This window comes from Otolemur garnettii, unplaced genomic scaffold (assembly GCF_000181295.1).
Source record: "Otolemur garnettii isolate 467f Iridium unplaced genomic scaffold, OtoGar3 scaffold00050, whole genome shotgun sequence".
Classification (NCBI taxonomy): Eukaryota; Metazoa; Chordata; class Mammalia; order Primates; family Galagidae; genus Otolemur; species Otolemur garnettii.
In genome coordinates this window covers 3700711-3720710 of record NW_003852445.1, presented here as the reverse complement: position 1 = coordinate 3720710, position 20000 = coordinate 3700711, and the positions used below count along the sequence as shown (strand labels likewise).

Here is a 20000-nt window from a genome sequence, read left to right as displayed (position 1 = left end):
GATGCCCTTAAATTCCCCAAGTAGAAAGAAATGCTTTCCACGAAGCTGCTTATTCCTAGTAACCCACATCAGAGCTGACACATGAAAAATGGTGAAATTACTGAAGGTAGTCCAGCCTGAATAAGGACTACCTTATTAGTTCAGGTACTCGCATCTCCCTAATTTTCATATTAATCATGTGTCCATCTTTCTCTGAAATAGGGCCATCATGCTTCATGTCAGAATTCAGCATGTAAGTAAAATTCACAGTGCTTCAAATCTCACTTGAAAATATTTGTGTGGAGAGAACAGAATGACTGATATTATTATTACTAACAAAATGAGATTTCCTAAAATGTTCATTTTTAGCCTCAAAAACAGGAAAGGTACTATGACGACACTGATAAAATCAGCGATGGCCACATACAGCCCACAACCTCCAGGTCAACAAAAATAGGGTGCTTTTGTCTAAGAGAGCTGCTGTACCCTGTAAGGCACCAATGTTATATATTTCTCATCAATTTTTACAGTTTCCACTGATTAAATATATATTGACTCATAAAGTATTACCATCACATCAATTGTCACCATATGCAGCCATATGTCATTTGAGTATTAACTATCATATAAAAATGGCAGCTTGGTTGTTTAGAAGCCATAGTCTGGTGGCAGCCATTCCCAAATCTCCCTGTGCATAAGAAAGCTCAGACGAAACTGTTATTCTCTCTCCACGAATCTACAGCCAAGGGAGAAGGAAAATCTTTAAATAACTATGTCTTCTCTTTAGCTAAATATTGCTCCATATTCATGATAAATAACAGGTTTACTGAGGTAGGACAAAATGTATTAGTGGGTTAGATTTCTCCACATTACTAGAAGATGGTAGTTGAGGTCAGCCACGTAAGCTAAGCTCAACAGAGCTATCATTAAATATTCAAATGAATATAAATCGCCACTATATAAAACTTAGATCGTCCACATCATCATCTATAAAGATGAGTGCCACAGCATCGCATTCTTTCTAGATGCTGTATCTAGAATGCCGTTAGCTCACTCTTCTTCTTCATAAAGGACAATCATTACATTCCCAGTTACACCTCAAACGCCTCAAGTTGGTAATAGTATCAACTGGCAACAAACAAGTCTGGAGACATTTTAAAAACCACCATGCTTCAAAACAGGAAAAAAAATGAATAAAATACGTGCTTTGCTAGGAGGAGGAGAGAAATCCATTCTATATGTTAACTATCCTATCAGATGGTATAGACATTGCCTGGACTATTAAAACCATCTAGTCACGGATAGGTAATTGCTCATGGGCTGACTGCGGCCGTGTACAGCAGATAGAAGCTGTGGGGAGCCACCCTTCCTTGCTAATATAACACGCAGAACGTGCTACTCCTGCAACTCTTAATGCTCACAGTACCGCGTCATCTTTGAATGCAAACACACATTCTCTGCCTTGCTTCTATGTTTTCCATTACAAGGCAACACAAAAGCAGTGTACATTTCATTCTATCCCTGTGAGGTTTGCACAAGCAGTTTCAAGGCAGACTAAATATTGTATTGCTCTTATTACAGTGGATAAATATTTTAAAGTTTAGGAATTGAATATTTTATTTTTTCGGTATGCTCTCTGCAACTATTATCAACTTTTTACAGCTTCTTCATTCATGGGAGATCTGTGGGGTTTCCTTTTTGTAAATGTAAGGCTGGTATTTGTTTCCCCAAACAGAAGATCAGAGTTAACAAAGAGGTCAATAAATCACTGTAGACTCGGTGTTAATCAGGACACTATGCTTCGTCATAGAAAGAAAGATACTTTTCTTTATTTATTATAAAAGTGTGCTAATAGAAAAAAAAGAATCAAGTAAATGTTACATCTTGATGTATACAATTTCTCTCTTCATTTTTATAATAGTTAGCATAGTTTTTTTTTGCATCTGTCTCTTTACCTGACACAGGTATTTCTCATACTAAATTAAGACAACATAGCCTGGGAAGAGCATGTCCTGAGGTGTTTGGTTAAAATTTTCCACAAAACAAGAAACCAAGAAGCTGTTTATACATTTGCCTTACAAGAAGTAGACTAATTATGTCAACTGACTTATTAACGCATGAAGTTCTTTGTCCAATTATTCAAGTACAGAGAGATCAGGGAGCAATTTAAATGTCTCCTGCATCTCAAAATCTTTCTTTCTTTCTTTCTTTTTTTTTTAGCTAATTACAATCCTAAGCAAAGTTACTCTAGATCGGCCCCTTAGGTTTTATGCAAGTTTTAATAAAATCATAACAATAACATTACCTCATTGGCCAGCTCCAGGAGCACTGGGGCAGCTCCATTTTTCACCACCCCATTCAGGTACCTAGACAAGACAAAGCCAAGTGGTAATGCAGTGACAAGAAAGGGCCAGCACAGACTTGTCAGCATCCCCTGTGTGGCTACGTTTCTCCTGGGCAAATGTCACGCTCAACTCCAGTTAAAGCAGGCTACTGTCATAAGGAAGCCTTGAAGGGAAAAGGATCACGAAAACAACTTACCTCAAGACCACGGGCCACCAAGAAACTGAAGGCAGGGGCAGGAGGGATGAGCACACGGCTGTGCCTTATTTTCACCTCGGAACACATAAAGTGAACACAGAGGGGATTTCCAAAAAAACGATCCCTATCCGTCTGCCTTTGTCTATGCCATAGACAACCATGATGTGGAAAGGAAATAAGAAGACCTTGATACTCTCCCAAAAAGCGCCTAATATACCCATTGCACTTGGTTCTTTACCTCTGCTTCACAAGGCTGGCTGCCCGTACCTTATTAAGAAAAAAATGGAACAGACCTGTCATCAGTGGGTCAGCACACCTGTGAGAGGCGACACGCACCCTCATCTCATCTGCCCTGAATTTCTGTAATAATCTTTAACTCTCTTCGTCTCCTAACTTCACTGAAAAAAAAAACCAAACAAGCAACAGACAAAATCCCCCAAATCCATCCCAGACACGGAAGCTGGCCTAATTTTCTTTTTAAATTTGGATGTGCCATTCAGCCCCTTAAAATAATGTGCTTCAAAGGCCGAACATTAAATCTCAAGATTAAATGATAACCTCTTAACTGCTCCAGTAAGGTTCTTCACTATCCGGTTCCCACCTCCGCCACCTGGCCAGCCTCATCTCTTAGTTCACGCCCTCTACTCCGATTCTTCACCTGGATAACTCACGATTTAGCTCGATTGTCACCTTTTTCAATCTACCCACATCAAAGACTCAGTTAAATGCCCCTCCCATGCAGTCCAGGAGCAGCCTGCACATCTCTCTACAACATAACAGAACGTACTGTATTTGCCTACTCATCTACCTCAAACCCATCGCCCAGGATAATGTGGAAAACCCATGAGGGTTAGGAAACTGTACTCCAATCAACTTATTAGGCCTAGCACAGATCTTGGTTTACAGTAGGTGATCATATAATACAGATACATATTTCTTCTTTACTAAATGAACAATTAAATAATTTTTAAACTATATTGACCAAGAAAGTAGAAGCAGGTATGGACATTTTCTCTACAGTATGATTTTGAGTAAGTTCAGGATATGTGTCTGAGAATGAAAAACAAAGTCAACAGGTAAGGTCTTTCATGTCACTGCCAGGAACAGATACTAAATTATAACATATCACAAGTTATCTGTAAGGATATATAACTTTCCCGTAAGCAAAGTAATAATTCCCACAAATCCATTTTCCATAGAGTGGGGCCATTCTTGAATATGTTATTCAGGAAACTGGGAAATAAGGAATTTTGGAGGCAAGAAAAAGAAAATAAAGCAAGGCAATATCATTTAGAGAAAGGTCGCATCAATCATTATCTTGGAAGTAACCAGTGAGGCCTTTCTATCAAATTTAAAGAAACATGGCTTGGAGCCCATAGCACAGTGCTTATGGCATCAGCCACATGCTCTGAGGCTGGCGGGTTTGAGCCTGGCCGAGGCCAGCTGGATAACAATGACAACTGCAACAACAACAAAAAAAGAGCAGCCAGGCATTGCGGCAGGCACCTGTGGTCCCAGCTGCTTGGGAGGCTGAGGCAGGAGAGTCGCTTGGGCCCGGGAGCCTGGGGTTGCTGTGAGCTGTGGCATCACAGCACTCTATCAGGGGTGACGTGGTGAGACTCTGTCTCAGGAAAATAAAACTGAAATAAACAGTAGATAATCAAATAATAACAATCCCCTATATCTATGTAGTCTATGCAACATTCAAAGTATGACCATACTTCATACAGTGCAAATTCCTAATTACAAAGAGTTGCAAAGCTTCTTAGTCATGTAAAGAGAAATCCAAACCCAGGGTAATGATAAAACCCATCTGTGCACTCTCAGCTGAGAAGCAACACAGCTTAGAAACGGAACCCTGACCCCCCAAGGCCTAGCGAGCTGCCTCATATGTTGAAAAAGGTAGATCTGTTCTGAATGTATCTGTTGCCCAATTTGTTTCCCAACTATACCCCATAGCACTTCGAAAGTGTTAGAGAAAAAAATTAAGTTTAATTTGACATTGTATTTATGTTCTCTGGCAACTTTAATCTGCCCTTCAAAATGACGTAATAGGCTTTATTTAAATTTTCTGATATGCAATCAAAGGGACGTGCTAATTACAGAATGTGTTCTGTAAAGACATTACCAGAAAATCCTAACACTCCTTTTCTCTGATTCCTCATATCAGCCTGTGCAAACTTACAGCTTTGCAATTTTCATACTGGTATAACTGTCTATTTCTCTCTCCAACCAGATTAGAAGCTCCTTGGAGTAGGGTTACGTGAATGACTGTTGAACCCTCACCTAACAGATCACTATAAAATGTGTGATTAGTAATCAGGATATACAGATGCCATCCTGAACACTCCCTTAAGGTGACCAGAGCTACTTTCCCGATTAAAACTATTTCCCACAGAAGCTACGTTACCTTCTAGCTTCACCATGGAAGGACTAACAAGTATTTCCTACGAGTGAAATCATCCTTGAAAGATCTTCAGAGAAGGCTACTTTATGATGTTTTTCCGAGCATGAAAGATCCATTTGCACCCAATCTTAAAATAATAATATGTGCCTATTTCAAATATAAGACAGAGTTACTTGATCCTTAATATCTTCAAAGTAATTATAATGGTAAAACCTTAGAAGCCTACCAAAATTCTACACTAAGTTGATATCTCAACACCACCTTTGTTGATCCCAACTCTAAATAATCTCTGGAGCCCACACCCACTGCCCCTCCCACCAGACTGCCACACAGCAGAACCACACTAACAGCTGACTTCAAGGCTCCCCACTAGCAGGTGCTCACCTGTCGAACCCTCACACTGCCAGAGAATTATCTTCCAAACGTGAAAGTGCGGCTGGAATACTTCTTGCTAAAAGCTTAGAACCTACCACTGGGTCCACACCGCCTAATTAAAAAAATATATTCCCAGTCCTTTGCACAAGGCCATGGACGCCTACTGCCCTTTCAGACTCATCCTGCCTTTCCCCCTGTGTGCTCCATGCCCTGGCCCAAGAATACCCACAGCTCCAGCCCTGGCTGTCTTCTCTCAGCGTGGAATGCCAGGTCCTTCCTAACAAACTGTAAAGGCAACTCTTACTGCTAGACGGCACATGTTCACACTGCCCTGGATTCTATCATCGTTGGAACTCCCAGGGCACCCGGGATAGACATACCTGTTAGCACTTCTCTGGCTGCACTTACATATTTACGCACACAGCTGTTTTCCCACTAAGCAAAATAGCTGAAGGCACGCCCTGTGTCTTATTCACGTTTGTATAGTCAATGGGACATAGAATGCAAAGTACATCGTGTTAATTGAAAAAAATGGTTCAAATTTTCGGAAACTAATTTTTATCACGTACTGTCAATATCATATTTTTTTTATTTATACTTATTTTATTGTTTAGGATTCATTGAGGGCACCAAGAATTAGGGGTGACTGATGCATTGTCAGGTAAAGTCCCTCTTATAATTGTGTCCCACCCCCAAGAGGTGTACTATACACCGTGATCCCTCATCCCCTCTTCCCCATCCCTCATTCCCCTTGTATTAGCTCATCTACTGCCCTTGTATTAGCTCATCTACTGCTTAGAATTGAGTACATTGGATTCGTGCTTCTCCATTCTTGTGATGCTTTACTAAGAAGAATGTGTTCCAATTCAATCCAGGTTAATACAAAAGATGTAAAGTTTCCATCTTTTTTAATGGGAAAATCCTTAACGAACTCAAATTAGACCTCCCATTTGATCCTGCAATCCCATTACTAGGCATCTACCCAGAAGAAAAAAAATCCTTTTCTCATAAGGACATTTGCATTAGACTGTTTATCACAGCTCAATTTCCAATTGCCAAAATGTGGAAACAACCTAAATGCCCACCAACCCAGGAATGCATTAACCAGCTGTGGTCTATGTACACCATATAAAAAAATCTAACTTCAGTAACTTTTCTGTTCAATATCCACCTCTCAATTTCAAAAAAAAAATGACTCTACAGAAACATGACACCAATATTTTATCCACATATTTATTTCATTCATAAAACTTTCATGCATGAAAATCATTCACCTAAAAATCAGTGGTGTCACTCTCACCACAGAAAGGTGGATGTGTCAATCTTAAGTGTAATAATTTCAGAGCATATTTCAAACAGTTTTCCTTTCCAATGTGCCCTTGAAATATTTAAGAAACCAATGAACAATTCCTAATGCAAACCATTAGCATTTAGTGTTATAAATTATTCAGTCACATCACAATGACAAATTTCAAAACTAAAAAAATCCAGAGCTATTTTAAAGATTCTATTTGTTTCAGAATACAAGGTTGAAACTATTTGTAATAAATTGGGGCTGAAATTAAAATATCCCATAGGTGCTAAACCCAGATTTTCATTTAAAAATACAAAGCCCCTTTAAAATACGATGGTTATGCATTATGTCTCTGTGTGTCCTTACTTAATATGTCTTTTTTTTTTCATTTCTAAAATGGATATAATCATTCTTACAATGCAGCATACAACTACATAAAAATTCAATCTTATTTTCCAACTTGCTAATCTAAAATAATAACAGATCTGTTTGAGAACATTCACGTATACATGTAGAAATATGCACATATCACTATATTGCATTTAGACAAGACATGTTCTTATAGTAAGTTTCCAGTAACACCTGAAATTTCATTATATTGTAACTACATCTCACATAGCCTGAGTATATATACACATGTGTCAGGACAGTCTTATCTACAAAACAAGGCACTAAAAATTCATCCAAAATTATACTAAAAGTTTTAAACAACATACTTAACAGTCTTGAGCTCTGTCATAAAAAATTAATCATCTAATTTATTCATAATTATTATTACAATTAATAGGTACGATGATACCCTCTAGTGGGGCAGGAAGGTCATACCTCTGGTAATAACTCTCAATTGCTTCCGAAGTATGATGTTTGGCATGTGTTCTTTTAATATGCTTCTGAAACAAAACAAAAAAATCTTTATGTTCTGTCACAGATCGGGGTCAAAACAAGAATGACATATTTCTTGATCCCAATGACTAGCATACGGGGCAAACTGAGTAACAGCTTGGGGATTTGGGTGGTGGAAGGAGGTTTTCCCCCTTCTGCTCTCTGAACCCGTGCACTGTAATCTCCATCGCTTGGCGGAGATGTCATCAGACTGTACCAGGAGGTACAGTATATATGTAAAAGCCAACGGGGTCAGAGTAATTGAATCTAAATAAGTTTGCTTAGGGTTGCAGAGGGCAGAGAAAAACTTGTTCTCTCTTTCAACCTAGGTATTAATTTTCCCTCGATTCAATTCCACCTATGTCCTCTGCGCTCTAGTTTTACAATCCAATTGCCATTTTTAACCGGGAAGAACATTGCTTAAAAACAACTTATTTGAAAACTACAAAAAGTAATTCCATAGAGACTTGCCACTTGACTGACACCTGTCATCTCATGATAAATGACTCCATTTTCTGCCTTTCTTGCCTTCTGCCACTCCAGCAATGGTCATTTATCATCATCTCTGTCAGCGATGGAAAGCGGCACTGACAGTGCAAGTCAGCAAACATTTAGCACATGGAACCACGCAACACAGGGAAATTATTATTGTCAGAATAATAATGGTTTAGCATAATTTATTACAGGTCCACCAAATAAGCAAAGGCTAGATGTTATTAGACAGATGGATGGGTAGGCTTGGCAGGCCTCCACCGAGACACAGGCGGTGCTTGATGTGGAAAGGAGAACATCCTCCAACCCAATCAGAGAGCTGGCAGTTCAATTACAAAGAAATAAAGGGACATTCATCATTCAATTAGGCACCTGTCAACCCTCACAAAGGAGAAAACTTCTAACCTGGTACTCCTGGGAGAAGATGCTCAGCAGAGTGGCCTGCGATTGACTGGAACAAATAAAAGAAGGACAAAGTTAATTACTGGAGTGCACGGCAAAGAAACAAAAGAGAAAGGAGCTTCAAAGGTAGGCCTGCTGCCCTGTAATCTAACAGAACATGAAAACAAGTGTGGAAAAGTTGTTCCAGATGAACACCTCAAACAAAGGCTTCCTGCTGCTAGGTCAAAGAGAGAGGAAAAGGGAAAGGGGAAAACGTGGATGGTCTCAAAGCAACTATCATATTATTTGGATTTTTTTTCAAACTTTAGAGTGATTCTAAATCATGTCTGTAGCATGTAATGCTGGTGTTAAAAGAGACCACAAGAGAGCAAGGCTTATTAATAAACGATGGCGCTCGACTCCATAAACAGTAGGACACACCGTTCATTCACTGACAGCATTCTACAATTTGTCAGCAGACAGGTATCCTCTTCTGTGGCTATTCCAGATGCAGGGGGAAAACTGTGGTCCTTCCTAGAAGTACCACAGAGACCACGGGGACATTCCCATTCATACTGGTGTGCTTTGGAAAGGAAGCAGGGATCCCTGGATGAGTCATTCCCAAGGACTGCGACAAGCCTTATTCCTCTAAGACTCTGCAAAATGTCAAACACCTGGCAACCAAGAAACCTGGAAAATGTTCTTCCCAACTGGGAATTTTCTTCTTGCAACTGTTAACATTTAGAAATAGAACAGAATTTTTCTTTCTCTAAAAACCAATCAATACCCTGCTGCTTCTCTTTTGGATAAGATATATCTACCTTACCCTATCTTGAAAACAATTATTTCTATTTTCTGACTAAACGCGGTCTGAATGGATTACACTTTAAATAATTCAACTTGTATAGTATGCCAAGGTACTGAGAATAGTGAACTTTATCTATAAACAAACCTCTTAAGCTCATTACAGGTAATTTGAGAGTGTGACACCATCTTGGGATCCTTGCTGCCTTAGTGCTGTCATCGTCTGGACCTTTCCCCCCTTACCAAATTATAAGAGTAGGTTAAAAAAAAAAATACCCTATGTAGTCACCAACAAAAACTGCTATGTTATTAAAGGACTATTCCTTTAATAGTCAATAACTCAGAACTACAGAGAAATGACTGAATACAAATTCTCATTTTTTCAATTTCCCTTTAAAATGAGAAACCACTTTGGAAAGAGCCAGTTTTAGGTACAACTTCTTCCTATGTTGCCTAGCTTGCCTGGGCTTAACATGCAAATGATACAACCTTGTAGGGCTGCTGACAATAAATCTGAAAAAAAATTGGCAGTATGAAGCTCAAATCTCTATGAACTATTTAACAAGTATGTTAGATATATACGTGCAATAAACACCCCTTCTTAATGCACAGCAAAATGCATTTATGCTATTGACCATTTAATGGTACATAAAATGTCAGGGTCTGCATTTCAAAACATATGATGAAATTAAATTCATTTAGGATAGACAAGTCAGAAACCAACAACTAATGAAGAGGAAACTAAATTGCAAATAAAGTAAAATGTAATTGTAGATGCCCATAATGGGAAGACTCAGAGACAGTGGGTGAAATAAGTTCAAGAAAAAAAATAGTTCAAAGTGAGAAGTTGGTCAGGATTTAAAAGTACTGTAGAAAGCAAGGATAAGACAATGTCTTTAGCTAGAAAACTGAGATAAGACAGGTCTTTAACTAGAAAAATGTCTTTAAACTGGTTAGCGTTCAATTTCAGCTAAAACCATTAGACAAAGCCTATGAGGCAAGCCAGTTTTCTTTGGCCAAAAGGGTTAGGGAGAAGGTTCTAGCTTACACTGGGAGGAAGAACTGGCTAGAATTTAGAAGAGAAAATAACTGACTTAGAAGATAACAGAAAGACTTAGGTCCAAAATACTTGGTTTTGTTTGATTAAACAAAGCTGCAGAGAAACAAGTGGTCTTTGTAAGTAGCCATCTGGCCCATCCTCGGTTCCTGTATGCGCTAACCTTACAGAAGTGTGTTCTGAACCAGCGTCACACCACAAAGAGCAGGAAAGGAGTTTTAGTGCAACCACGATATTGACTCTAGTGTATACTATTTGTACTTTCTTCCAATGTGTTACTGCTGAGAATGGATACAGGGGGGTGGGGGGAAGACCCAGCAGGTGGGGAGGGAGGAAGAGTGATCCCAGGGCTACAGCTCTCCCTATACCCCCTTTCCCAGGGTGTGCTCTGTTTTGGCCAAAGGCAGCAGAACTTATGATATAAATTCAACACAGAGAATATGGTTTCAGCTAACGAGGAGAGTTACTGTGCATAACTAGAAGGTCTATCTTGAACACCACACTCAGTCAACACTATTCACTGGCATCTACAATTTCCCAATGTAATGAGTATGGAGAAATGCACCATCAAAATCACAGAAATAAGGTGGGCAGGAGTTGATGTAGAAAAACTTTCATCATATACACATTTAAAAAAAGCAAAAGAATCAAGTACTCATATTTTCTAGAGAAGTAGCAGATCATAACCTGAATCTTCACAGTAATATTAACTGTATCACTCAGTCTACCTGGTGTTTATATTATAATGTAATAAGTGACTATAAAATGCAGCCAGTTAATTGGCACCAAGTGTCCAAGATGTATTATTTATACCCTCATCAAAATGGTTTTGCTTATATCTTTTCCCCATGCCACTTACTTTCCTAGGTCAGCCTGTCACCCTACTGAGCAAAGTAAAACCCTCCCTGAGTCCAGGACGACAGCAGGAGCACAGCACAGCAGCGACATGGTGCAAACAGCACAAGGACAAAGCCAACATACTTCAGACCACAGGACAGAAGACAGAGGGAGCTGGGGTCCCAGAGCTCTGTGGAGCTGCAGCTCCTCAAACACCCATGGACTTGGACTAATGGTCCCCATGCTTCTTACTTTGTGTACAAATTCACATTTCTCTCTCTCTCTCTCTTTCTTATTTATTTATTTATTTGTAATCTCAAAAACAAAGACATTAGGTTTTTGTGTTTCCTGGTGAGGAGGAGGCACAATGGAAGGAGGGCGTTGTGACAAGGTGCTCCACCATGATGGCAAGGGTATGGCATGGAATACTTGGAAGCTGTTGTCCATTTCCACACTTTCTAATTCTCTCCGCTGGCAGCTGTATTTGGATTCCCTAAAATTATTCACCTGTCAATGTTCCTGGAGATCAGAAACTGGTGTGTTCTTTCCCATGTAGATTCTAAACAATGATTGGTACCATTTATTCTCATTTTACATTGCATTGAACATTCTTCAAATTCCAGGTATATAAATAGACAATAGCCTAGTTACACACATGACTTTTAACTCGGTGTGTCCCCAGGCCCAGCCAGCTTAGATCCTCAGTAACTTGGGGAACATCAGAGGAGGGCTGAGTGCAGCGGATACTAAGAAGAGCTTAGCACAGACACAGCCGCAATGCAACATTCACACCCGGGAGAGGTCCTCATGTTCCCAGATGCAGACCTAAAGCAAGTAAAATCTTAAGAAGGAAGAAGAAATTATGTCTGTTATGTGCTTCCTCTTCTCAAATGTGCAGCCTCTGAAAAGGAACACAAGGAAATAAGTACCTTTCACTGTAAAGTTTCATTTGCTATAGAATCTAGAAAACTTAAATGTCTACACTCTACTGGGCTCAAAATCCTTGTGACAAATACACAGTATTTCTAGAGCTCGAGAAATAGAAAACCAATTACAGACAGATAAAGCAGGATACAAAAAAGCATTATGCCTGGACACCTCAGAGTTGCAAGGCACAATCTCTCTTAATCTGTGGAAGAAGACAGTAGACCACTGCTCTGTGTAGTTAGGGACTCACCCTGCTGGTCAAGGAGCACTTTCCATCACAGCCATGCAGCTGCTACTCTCCCTAACCTCCCTGTCCACACATACAATATCACCAACTTTAATGATTTTTCAGGAATATATAATGCAAAATGGAAAAGAATCTGAAGAGAGAGTACAGATACTCTGGAAAATTACTGGGGGTGGGGGGGGGAGAAGCCAGCAAACTAAATTCAAGAATAGTTATCTTGTCTTCCTAATTCCAATTTCTTATCAAGGATGCAGATACCATTTTATGCCTAATGATAACAACTATCCCCATAAATGATGACATACATGGTAGCAGTAGGCTCAGTAGAAATTAATTACCAAATAAAAAAAAATAGTCTTGAAAACTGTAGTTCTAATATATGATTGTGTCCTAGGATCCATCACAGTGGATTGATTCCCAGACCCCGCTAGATAACAAAATGTGAAGATGTTTAAGTTCCTTAAATAAAATGGTGTAGTATTTACATATAAGTCTATACACATCCTCCTGTATAGTTTAAATCACCTCCTGATTAATTATACCTAATATAACATAAAAGCTAAGTAGTCACTATACTGTATTGATTTTATTTATATTATTTTTATTGTTGCATTGTTTATTATTTTTTAAATTCAAGTATTTTTGATCTGGTCTTAGTTGAATATGCCAAAGAGGAAATTATGGGCTCTGAGGGCCACCAATATGAAAAAGAAAAAAAAAAGTGATTCCTATCCCAAGCTCTTAACTATTTTTGCTGGTAAACCAATGGACATCTAAAATACCTCTATATCTACTTGTGCTTCATGCTATAATAAGCACTACATTTCATCCTCACAACAACTCTCTGGGGCAGGCATTACCACTGTCCTTATTTTAAAGATGGAGAAATGAAGGAAGAGAAGTTCAAGTAAAAGACACAATTAAACATCTAGATGAGAGATAGCGCTGGGAATCAAAATATAGATCCAATTCCATAACCCAACCTCTTAATCTCAATGCCAATCTGCCTTCCCAAGAGTTCCCAGAACTAGGTTCTGCAAATCACGTATGATAATACCCCTTGTTTAAGCATTTATGTTACATCATTACATTCTATAAACAACCCTTGGGGGGGTGGGTGTTGCTTTTTTAATAGAAAGCTAGAGTCACAGAAGGCTAAGTGTTTTGACGAAATTCCATAGCTTTAGACAATATTTTCTTTTTAAAGAAACAAATTGCAGTTCTCCTTTAATTAAGTTCAGAAAAAAGTACTATTCCTTTATATGTTGAAAGATAAAGGAACTACTGAGTGCAGGCAGTAGTCAAGGGTGCAAAGAGTTCCATTATTTGCCCTGTAGCTAAGGTATATTTTAACCATCACTATTGCCTCACATGTCTCTATCTGATTGTCTATGTGTCTTTGCTCAAGTGCTATTTATTTCATATAAGGCAGCTTTAAATCCTTCCCCAAACAAGGCAGTGTAAATAACCCAATATCCTCTATAGAGGATGAAACCCTCCACAGCGTTAATTTTATAAAATAACATTTAATGAAGCATTTTCTAGTTATAAAACAGTGGCTATTCTGTATAAAATCCAGATATCCACTATTAGCATTCAATCTGGTCCATAACTGTCCTGTATTTATATACATACAAACATTTGTTTTAGGACAGCGCCTATAGCTCAGGGAATAGGGCACTGGGCCTGTATACTGAGGGAGGTGGGTTCAAACCTGGCCCCTGCCAAACTGAAACAACAAAAAAATAGCCGGACATTGTGGTCAGCACCTGTGGCCCCAGCTACTTGGGAGGCTGAGGCAAGAGAATCACCTAAGCCCAAGAGCTGGAGGTTGCTGTGAGCTGTGATACCACAGGATTCTACCAAGGGTGACAAAGCGAGGCTCTGTCTCTAAAAAAAATAATAATAAATAAATAAAATTTGTTTTAAAACACATTTTATATACATAAGATACTAGCATGTACCTATTTCATTACATATTCTTCTTTTGAATTATTTTTATTATGAATAAAACACACAAAATCCCACAAAGGTACTATCCAACAAATTGAGTTAAAAAAAAAATAAAACAAAGCTACATAAACACTTAGGTCAATAAATAGAACACTGCCAACACTCAAAAAAAAATACCCTACCCAATCACCATCTCTTCCCTCTCACAAATGAACAAATTCTCCTGACAATTTCTTGCTTTTCTTCAGTTTTACCACCTAAATATGTGTATGTACCCCTAGGTACATGTTAGCTTTGCCTTTTTGCAAACTCTACATCAAGCATATTACACAGTATATACTTTTCTGCACTGGGCTTCTAACCCACAGCAGTATGTCTGTGAGAATCATCCATGTTAATGTAACCACAGTTAATTCATTTTCATTGCTATATAGTATATAATACTATTTTATTGTATAAGTATATGCCCAATTTATTCTATTATTGAATATTGTTGCTATGAATTCACAAATCTCTTGGTGTACATTTATATTTGTACCCACATTTCTGATGGGTACAAATATAGGAGCAGAATCCTGGGTCATCTGACATGCAAATCTCTACTTTAGTAGATTACCATCAAACAATTTCAAAGTGTCTCTAAAAGTTTAGACTTCTACCAACACTACAGAAGTGGTTCTATTCCTGTACATCCTTGCCACACCTTTGCACAGTCCACAGCTTACTTTTTCATTTTGTTTGTGGCACCTTTTGAATTGCAAAAGTTTTTTTTTATTTTGATGAAACTCAAATTATTAATTCTTTCATTTTGTCTCACTAATTTTTGTGTCTTGCCTATGAAATCTTTGCCTATCCACACTCTTTTAGAAGATTAGTTAGTTTTCATGGTTAGGCCTATGATTTATCTTGAATTAATTTTGTGTGTTAAGTCACGTGTCACGGTTTGTTTCTGTTATTTTCATACAAATATACCATTGACCATACGTTATTTTCCAACTACATTATGTTTGTGCCTCTCAGGAAACCAAGTATCTGAGAGCCTATTTGGGGATTTCTATTCTAGTCCATTGATTTATATGTTTATCTCTACAAGATGTCACACCATTTTGATTACTGTATCTAAACCATGTATACTTATTGTAAGTACTACTATATTCAGCTTTAAATCTATCGTTTCACTAAATGCTGTCTTACCTCCTACATGTATTTTTTCTCCCTTTTCTTCTGTTCTTTTCAATTGATTTAATACTTATACTCCTTTTCCACTTGCAACTTAGAAGCTGCATACTCTTTTACTATTCTTTTAACAATTATTATAGATAAACACATGCCTCCCCAATTTATCAGATTGCATCATTAATTGGTGATTAATTGCTGCCTGAAAAATATAAAAACATTACAACCCTAAGCACAGTTCCCCCTCCTGGCATACAGGATACTATCGACTTTGCTTTAAGACTTCTTCTATCTTGAATCTCCACAAGACATTGTTACTGTTTCATATAGTCTCTGTTTATTCAATTTACACCCACATGCACAATCTCATTGCTTTTTACTCCATCTTCACTATTCCATCTGGAATCACTTTCTTTTAATAATTACATCACTGCAGATATCTTGGTAATGTCAGTAACAGTCAATTGTGGCTCTTTCCAATCATAGTCTCTCTTATTCCTCTACCTGGTTTTAAGAATTTCTTTTATGTTTGGTTTTCAGGAGTTTTAACTGAAAAATCCCACTTAGAATTTGTTGAATTTAAATATAATACTGCGTGCCTTTCATTATTTTGGAAATATACTTGACCATTATTTTGTTAAACATTGCTTTTCATTCTTTCTCCCCCTCCCAAGACTCCCAATAAGTGTAGGTTAACCCTCCATTCTGTATCTTTTAACTCTTTTTCCTCATACATTCCACCCTTTGTTACTATAATTCTGGGTATTTTCTTGTGAGTCATCTTCCATGGTACTAATTCTCTCTTCAGTAATGTTTAGTTTGTTGTTAAATACATCCAATTCCAGTTACTGTGTTTTTCAGTTCTAGATTTCTATTTGATTCATTTTTATCTAAGTTCCCTCTAAAACAGTTCAATTTTCTTTTTGAACTCCATGAAAAAAGGGCAATTCTAAAAATTCTTTTTGATAGTTCCCCTACCTAGAGGCTCTTGAGTCTAGCCTAAGGTTTTACTATCGCTCATCCATGCTATCATGTCTATTTCCTTATGAAAATGAGTATTTCTATGTGCTACATGATAGTTGTCCATTGGAAACTGCTACTAGGCCCTGAGTATATTCCAAATCTGTGTATACTCAAATCCCAAAGTCTGTCCTGTGGAGCCCGCTTATAGGAAAAGTCAGCCTAACACATGTGAGTTTTGAACCTGGCAAATACAGTATCTTCAACATGCATTTGTCTAAAAAAACCCTACATATCAGTGGATTAACCTGGTCCAAGCCCACCATTGTTCAAGGGTCAACTGTATGTGGAAAACTGCTTTATAAAAAATCTGAAGATGAAAATGATGTCATCTTTCTCTAGAGAGGATTCTGATCTGATACTGGAGGCACCAGGAGCCCAAGTCACTTTAGTCCAGTTTCAGGCAGTAATTTTTGATGTGAATCAGGTAAATATGAAATAGTCACATGCAGATCTTTTAACTTCAGTTCACATTTACTGTTGAGGCATAGTCCATTAGAGTCCTGCACCAAAGCTTGGGACATTTATAACAAAACCTACTCTCCGTGGAAACTGATCTCTAAACTTTCCCCCCAACCTTATAAAGCTGTCAAAAGTTCTGCTCAGGCTTGACTAGACGATATTCTGACCAAAAGGTAACTAAATTAGAACTCAAGGATGAGAAAAAGAGTTCCCTAAAATTATTTTCAAAAATTAAAAAATGCACTCTTAAAGAGAAAGTAACTATGCCAATAACAAAAATGTATAAAATTAAGCAATGACAGTGGTATGTATCAAATTTTGTGGAACTGTATATCATTAGTTGGACATTAGGAAGCAAAGAGAAAGAAGTTGATTTTATTGTAGAAGCTTTTAGCAAACTATAGATCCTAGCCATAAACAAAAAGAAAAAAAGAAAAAAGAGAATCAAAAGGAAAAGAAAACAAAGAAACCCTCCTTATTTGCAGATGAGATGGATCTCCAAATAAAAAATAACAAAGAAAGCTTGTTACGAAACTATGAAAACTAATAAGAGATCTCAGAAAGATAACTAACTAAAAGATTAATATAATATCTTACCAACCAGGAATAGTCTATGAAAAAATGGAATAGAAAAATAGCTCTCAATTACAATAATAAAAAATCATAGTCTTTACAAATATATTTTAAATATATAAAACTTTTGAAGAAGCTTGTGAAGAATAATTTTGAAAATTATTTAAAAAGATATTTGAATATCTTTAATGAAAATCATAAAAGAGTATCTGACTAAATGCAGAGATGTGATATTTTTATAAAGTAACACAAATGGAACTATCATATAAATACAATAGTTCTCCATATATTAATCTATAATTTCAGTGAAAGCCCAAGCAAATTCACATCAGTCTTCCAATGGAACATGATAAATTTATGTTAAAATCCAAGAAGACTACATAATCAAGAAGAGTTAACAAATTCTGAAAGGCAAAAACCATTTTTCATGACTCTCTATTGATGTAGATCTATATGGATGAAGCCGTGGGAGGGTAAAAGAATTATATGAGACTGATAAACCAAAGTTAAAGACAGTAGCTACCTCAGATGAAAGAGAAAAGGAAAGAAATTAGGGAAAAGTACATTCAACTGTATATTTTATTATTCAAAAACAAAAATTGGATGGGCAGCACCTATGGCTCAAGGAGTAGGGCACCAGCCCCATATGCTGGAGGTGGCAGTTTCAAATCCGGCCCCGGCCAAAAAAACTGCAACAACAACAAAAATAATAAATAAAACTAAATAAGATAAAAAAATAAAAATCGGAAAGGGAAAAGGAATGTAGGACAATGTTAGAATATTTTATTTCCACAAAAGTAAAAAGAATCTGAAGCAAATATAAACAGAGGTAGATTCAAAGGGCTCATTTATTATTCTCTATTCTTTCACATTTTGTGCTATATTTCATAATAAAATTAAATAGGTAGGCAAAACGGAAAGGAAAAGAATTGAGGAGTTGGATAAATTGATCTTTATGATTCTTTTCTGCTCTAAGTCCCACCCTATTCTAAATGTTCTGATTTAATTAGAGTCTTAAGTGCCTATACTTCTTTCATTTCTAATTAAATTTAAGTATTAACTTTTCAGAACAAGTCATAACATAAATCAGATAAAGAACAGGAAGCCTGGGTGATGCTTAATTTCACTTGCAAGACAAGACTTCTGGTCATTTTCTCTAATCCCAATAACTTCACATTATATAAATAACCGATTTATAAGACATGTTTATCGGTCATCTCTGAAAGTGTCGTCTCTTCAGTCTTCTTTCTCCTCTTCTGCCCTGTGTGCTGCTGGAGCGAGAGGTCCCTCTCTTTCCCCTCTGGAGGTGTGCTAATTTGAGTGTATAAAATAAACTGACCATACACAGATCATCAGAAATAAAGGCACACAAATTTATTATGTGTGTGTGCCTACAAAGGGTTCCCAAAAAGCATGAGTCAAAGAAGGGGCAGATGGTTGAGGCCGTGGAAGGGGGAACAGGAACTGTCCTGCAAAGGAAGATTGCCTCATTGCGTAGGTAACGTCTCCCACCGCTGTCAGAATAGGTGAAAAGTCTGTCTGGGGATAGGGTCCTGGGTGGGCCTAGAGACCATTTAACCTTTTCTTCTCTGATACGAGTTAATCTGTGGGTCATGCAGATTTCCAATTCATGATAGTCACACTCTTCCTGAAGAAATTTCTCTTAGTCAGTTATCTAGGACCCAACAAGTCCACTGCTAGGCATTTCTGAGAAAGCTCCTCCCTCTGCTTCATGAGAGGCAGAAGGGTCAGAGACCTTGGTTTAGAGGCAGCTTCTTGAGCTTGAAATCCTCAACATTGCAAAGCGCCATATGATGGAATGTAATTTTCTGGGCCCCATTAGTTCCCACCTGAGTGACATCCCACCCTGTTGTGTTCCTATCTACTAGTTCCTCCACTGCCCTCCCCCAACAAAATATATATATCTCAAATCAAATTTCTAGCACCTTCTTTTCCCCAAAATGTGCTTTTATACCCAACGTCCCTTAAATCAATTATTTCCATAAACAGAGACCTAAGCAAGAAATCCCTGGGTCTTCCCTCTCCCTCACACCTGAACTACTTAACCAGCCTCCAACTCTTGTTGATTCCACCATCAAAAATTTTCTCACAAGGCGGGAAATGGTGGTTCAAGCCTATAATTCTAGCACCCTGGGAGGCCAAAGTAGGTGGAGTGCCTGAGCTTACCGGTTCCATGCCAGGCTGAGCCAGAGCAAGACCCCATCTCTAAAAATAGCCAGGCATTATGGCAGGCACTTGTAGTCCCAGCTACTCGGGAGGCTGAGGCAAGGGGATTATGTGAACCCAAGAGTTTGAGGTTGCTGTGAGCTATGACATCAAGGCACTCTACCAAGGGTGACAAAGTGAGACTCTACCTGAAAAAAAAAATTTTCCTACATTTGTCCCTACTCTGCTACATTACTAAAAAGTTTCCTGATTCACTCCTCTGACTTCCTATCTCTATGAAAATGTTCTGAAATTAGGTAGTGGTATACAACCTAGTGAATATACCAAAAACCACTGAACTATACATTTTAAAAGGGTGAAATTTACAATGTATAAACATCTCAGTAAAGCTGTCCTTTTTTTTTTT

At 37.8% G+C, this 20000-nt stretch overlaps 1 protein-coding gene across 2 annotated transcripts in view; it reads right to left on the bottom strand.

Moving 5' to 3' along the window:
* Positions 1-20000, bottom strand: part of CUNH15orf41 (chromosome unknown C15orf41 homolog) — a 206385-nt gene that overhangs the window by 144963 nt on the left and 41422 nt on the right. Inside the window, exons 2-4 of one of the 2 annotated variants that reach the window (XM_003791690.3) lie at positions 8376-8421; positions 7422-7486; positions 2285-2345 (exon numbers count right to left, since the gene is read on the bottom strand). In XM_003791690.3, coding sequence (XP_003791738.1) covers positions 2285-2345; positions 7422-7486; positions 8376-8421 — 172 coding nt within the window. The remainder of the gene's footprint in view (positions 1-2284; positions 2346-7421; positions 7487-8375; positions 8422-20000) is intronic. The other variant, XM_023514287.1, reaches the window with a different exon arrangement.